Genomic DNA, 5151 nt, shown 5'->3' with positions numbered 1-5151 from the left:
CCCCCGCCACCCCGCCGGCCCCTCCGCGCCCGGCCCTGCGGGCGGCGCCCCCCGCACCCCCATCCCGGAGGCCGGCCCCGGCGCGGCCCTTGGCCTCGAGTTGGGGCGGGGTGGGGGCGCGGGGAAGCACGCGGCCGGTGGCGCCGCGGCCCCGGGGCCGCTCGGAGGATGCTCAGGCCGGCCTCGGACCGTCCCCCACGTGGGGTGGCCAACCCCGTGGCGGCAGCTCGCTGAGAAACTCGGCTCGGCGGCCCCGGGGTGTCGGAGGAGGGTCTTTACAATGGCTCGTTGGCAGAATCTCCTGGCCTTGTCCGTGAAGGCTTTTCTCGGCAGGGGGGCTACACCAACCCGGGCTGGTTGCCGGAAATGAACCGCGCGATCCGGCCCCTTCACGCCCACTTAGCTTTGTAGGTTTTGCGGTCTTCACCCGACAAAAGGGCACCTTTTCCTTAGCACACCCCCTACCCCCCACTTTGCTTCTCTCGGTTCTTTGGCTCAGTTTCTGACTGCATGCTTGCTCGTTGTAAGTGCTCCAAAGTCGTGTGGGGCTGCCTCTGAGATCAGCCCGCCTGAAAATGGGGTTGGAAGATAAACTGGAGTGTTTACAGTGTTGGGGTAGTTTGAAGGCCTTCCCCGTCTTGCAGGCATGTCTGATGTCTTAACAGTAATCGATACTGAGCAATATTTTCAATATTATAAAAGGTACTTCCAACATGGAGATAGGTGGTGTCCTAATTTTTGATATTGTTGCTTTCCGTATTCTAGCTACTCTTTCGTAGTCTTAACAGTATGATTTGTGAGCACTCTTCTAATTGAAAAGTAGTTTGTCAACTGCACGCATGAACACGTGGAGAGCATGCCTTGTAGTAGTAGGCAGGTTTTTTTAAAAAGGAGCTTTATTGATATAACTCACGTCACAGACTGTTAATATCAGGAAGGAAAACTAGTTAAATTTATCTTCAAATTTAGTATTGAGTCTTCTTCATGCACCTTTTTCTTGCAGAAAAAGAACAGCAAGAAGCAATTGAACATATTGATGAAGTACAAAATGAAATAGACAGGTAAAGTTTTTCTCAGTTTACTTTGAAGTTTTCTGACCTGATTATGTTTTGGTAATCATTGAAACTATGGCCAAGTAAATCTGTATCTTTTGGCTAAGTGGAGATGACTATAACTGGGAAATACTAGGATTCAGTGTTTTTTTTTTCTGTGATATATTTGTAGGTCACCAAAAAGTTGGTAATGAAAGTACATTGACCTTGTATAAAGATTGGGATTGCTTTCATAGGGTGAGGAATTGTTGCAGTGTGTGGACTTTTGATAGTGTAGTATTTTAGCATTAGTGTTGCTCTGACTTGCCTAATAACTGTTACTTGATTGGCAGCTTTTTCTTCTTGAGAGAAACAGTTGAGGTTAGCCTAGTAATGGAGTTAGATAAAGTATAAAATGTTACCAAAATGCTGTTTTGGCACTTTAAGAACTGTCAGTTACTGAGTGCCTGTTGGCAAAGCTTATTAGATTGCCATCTCAATTTTGAGTTGAGTCTCTGACTGCAAAAATTTAGGTGATTTGGTTATTACATATAGGTACTTTGCATTGTTCTAAGGCTAACAAGAGTCAATAATTTTAATCTCAGCCGTTTTTGTATTTGTTAAGTACCATCGTTGGTCAGTGTGTCTTTTCATTTGCTTCAGACTTAATGAACAAGCCAGTGAGGAGATTTTGAAAGTAGAACAGAAATATAACAAACTCCGCCAACCATTTTTTCAGAAGAGGTCAGAATTGATCGCCAAAATCCCAAATTTTTGGGTAACAACATTTGTTAACCATCCACAAGGTATGTGATGGCAGGGCATTATTGAAGGATATGGGATGTCCACTTGTTGTAAAGGGGAGGGATCTTGGTTGAGGACTTGATCCCACATGTTGGTTACCTGCAGAGGTTGAAACAGGGAGAGGCTTGCAATTAATGCCTTGTGTTTAGAAGAGCTCATATGCTAATGTACGGTTGTGTTTAATTACTTGATAAAAGATGATGGTAGCTCTGACTCTGAGCCATTTGGTTATTCAGTTAATAGTGGATTTATGAAAGCAAATTTGGGCAATCGTAAAAGGGATCGCTGAGTTGTACGTTTGTATAATCACTTGGTCTCCTTGCGGGTCTAGTGTCTGCACTGCTTGGGGAGGAGGATGAAGAGGCGCTGCATTATTTGACAAGAGTTGAAGTGACAGAATTTGAAGACATTAAATCAGGTTACAGAATAGATTTTGTAAGTATCTGTAACTCATTTGTCACTATGGAAATTAACTTGAGCTTTGCTTAGAAGGGCTATTTGTACTGACTTCTGATTCTCTTATTGTTTATTGTAGTATTTTGATGAAAACCCTTACTTCGAAAATAAAATTCTCTCCAAAGAATTTCATCTGAATGAGAGTGGTGATCCATCTTCAAAGTCCACTGAAATCAAATGGAAATCTGGAAAGGTATTTGAGGACTTGGGCATTAATATTTTGTATGGTTTGATTTAGTTGAACCATTTTACTAATACTTGGTATTTTGGTGATGTGTTAAATGCAGATCCTTAAAAAAGATTTGTGTTAAGGCCAAATACAATAGCTTATGGTCTTATAAGTTAATGGAGCAAGTTTTTGTAGACATGGACTTAAATCATTTTGAATTTTACATCGGTGGCTTTGTTTCTGAAGACCTATTTCTGTCTGCATTTAAGTAGTAAACATAAATATTTTAAATTATACTGTCTCAAGATACTGGTTGTTGAAGTAGAACTAATTTTATATGTATTAAAAAACCAAATCTAGACAGTAACTTTCAAGAAAATGTGGCATACAAATTTGACAGCATTCTTTGCAGACTTAAAATCCTAAGGTTTCTTCTGTTTATTAACTGTACTTTTTATAATTTCAGATAAGAATAATAGTGTGGATCATATAATGTCCAGATTTTGCTCTGCTTTTGGGTTAAAACTTTATTTAAGTTGTAGAGATGAGGTATAGAGAGCCTATATATCATAAGTTCTTCTGTCTTCATTTAGGATTTGACGAAACGATCAAGTCAAACACAGAATAAAGCCAGCAGGAAGAGACAGCATGAGGAACCAGAAAGCTTCTTCACCTGGTTTACTGATCATTCTGATGCAGGTGCAGATGAGTTAGGAGAGGTCATCAAAGATGATATTTGGCCAAATCCATTACAGTACTACTTGGTGAGTTGAGAATGTTCTTTTATTCAAGGTTTTACTTGTTCCATTTGTTTGAAAGTGAGTTTGAAAGGTAACCTTCGATCTTGGTTTTTCCCTAGGTTCCTGACATGGATGATGAGGAAGGGGAAGGAGAAGAGGATGACGACGACGACGAAGAGGAAGAAGGATTGGAAGACATTGATGAAGAAGGGGATGAGGATGAAGGTGAAGAAGATGAAGATGATGATGAGGGGGAGGAAGGAGAGGTAAAAAGATTTGGTTAAATCCAAACAGATAATCAAAAAATTCACCATGTTACTTTGGAGATTACATATATTGTGTAGTGAAACTGATTCAACTAGTTGTGGGAAGATTTGTAGAAAGGATAGGCTGTTTTGTCCAGGATTGAAGGAAATTTTGGTAAGTTTATTATGTCATTGATTTAATTGGTTCTACTTTTGTGGTTAGTTTTTATGACTAGTCAGTTATGTCATTCCCTAGCCAGTACTCAGTGTAAGCACTGTGGACATTGCAGCTGCCCAAACTCTGACAAATCTCCCAAATAACAAAAATAGGCATGTTTTGGACAAGCTATTATTAAATTCTTTGAGTCAAATTGAGATAGATTAGGTTTTGGTTGGATTACTTGGTCTGAAAGATGTCTGATTTGATTAGTGCTGGAAGTTAATACATCTGAAACATCACTAGGTCTTTCAAGAATCAGATTGGGATGCAGATTGGGAAATTCTCTGGTCCAGTGGGTAGGATTCAGCCCTCTCACTGCTAGGGTGTGGGTTTGATCCCTGGTCAAGAAACAGATCCTAAAAAAAAAAAAGGAAAGAAAAAAACAGATCCTGTGAGCTTCGTGGCCTGAGGGGGAAAAAGTAGTTGATGCAGACTGGTATATAGTTGGCCCTTCATATCAGTTGTATCTGTCCGTTTCCCTTCTTCAGATTCAACAGCTGACTTTTTTCTTTTAATTCTCGAAAGTTCCAAAAAACAGAACTTGAATTTGCTGAGTGTTGGCAACTATTTACATTGTATTCACAACTATTTACAGTGTACTATTACAATTAATCTGGGATAATTTAAAGTACATGGGAGAATGTGAGTAGGTTGAATGAAAGTACTGTGCCCTTTTATTTAAGGGACTTCAGCATTCAGAGGGTTGTGTTCTGTTTTGTTTTGAAAATTTGTATTGGCTGTGCTGAGCTGTATGTGGGATCTGAGCTCCCCAACCAGGGATTGAACCTGTGCTTCTTGCAATGGAAGCATGGAGTCTTAACCACTGAACTACCAGGGAAGTACCCCTGAGGATTTTTGTCTGTGGAGGAGGTTCTGAACCATCCCTCACACATACCAAGGGAGCACTGTGGAGGTTCATAAAATTCATTTCTGCTGGGATGTCATTATGTTCTGTGGGGTCCATCATGGTCCATATGAATATTGGGGACTGACCTTAGAATTAATCCTAAAGATTAACTGCCTGCTTTTTTTTCTTACAGGAAGATGAAGGAGAAGATGACTAATGGAACACTGATGGATTCCAACCTTTTTTAATTTTCTCCAGTCCCTGGGAGCAAGTTGCAGTCTTTTTTTTGTTTTTTTTTTCCTCCTCTTGTGCTCAGTCGCCCTGTTTTTGAGGTCTCTTTTCTCCTTTATACCATGGTTCACAACTTATTTGGGGGGGAAATACCTTGAGCAGAATTCAGTGGGACAAGAATCTCTACCCCTTTCTGTTCCAAATTCATTTTTATCCCTTCCTGTCTCAACAAAAACTATGGAATCAACACCACCATGCTCTGTGGGAAAAAAAGAAAAACCTTCTGCTCCCTTAGCTCTGCTGGAAGCTGGAGGGCGCTAGGCCCCTGTGTAGTAGTGCATAGAATTCTAGCTTTTTTCCTCCTTTCTCTGTATATTGGGCTCAGAGATTACACTGTGTCTCTATGTG

At 40.9% G+C, this 5151-nt stretch overlaps 1 protein-coding gene across 1 annotated transcript in view; it reads left to right on the top strand.

The window, feature by feature from the left end:
- The window catches only part of SET (SET nuclear proto-oncogene), a 10387-nt gene extending 5236 nt beyond the window's left edge, over positions 1–5151 (top strand). Inside the window, exons 2-8 of the mRNA XM_010856833.1 lie at positions 1004–1061; positions 1695–1837; positions 2167–2270; positions 2371–2484; positions 3054–3224; positions 3320–3466; positions 4706–5151. Of these exons, the coding sequence (XP_010855135.1) occupies positions 1004–1061; positions 1695–1837; positions 2167–2270; positions 2371–2484; positions 3054–3224; positions 3320–3466; positions 4706–4729 (761 nt within the window). The 3' untranslated portion in view covers positions 4730–5151. The remainder of the gene's footprint in view (positions 1–1003; positions 1062–1694; positions 1838–2166; positions 2271–2370; positions 2485–3053; positions 3225–3319; positions 3467–4705) is intronic.

Source organism: Bison bison, unplaced genomic scaffold (genome assembly GCF_000754665.1).
Source record: "Bison bison bison isolate TAMUID 2011002044 unplaced genomic scaffold, Bison_UMD1.0 scf7180017864375, whole genome shotgun sequence".
NCBI classification, from domain to species: Eukaryota; Metazoa; Chordata; class Mammalia; order Artiodactyla; family Bovidae; genus Bison; species Bison bison.
The sequence above is the reverse complement of the archived record's forward strand: the minus strand, read 5'-3'. Positions and strand labels throughout refer to the sequence as shown.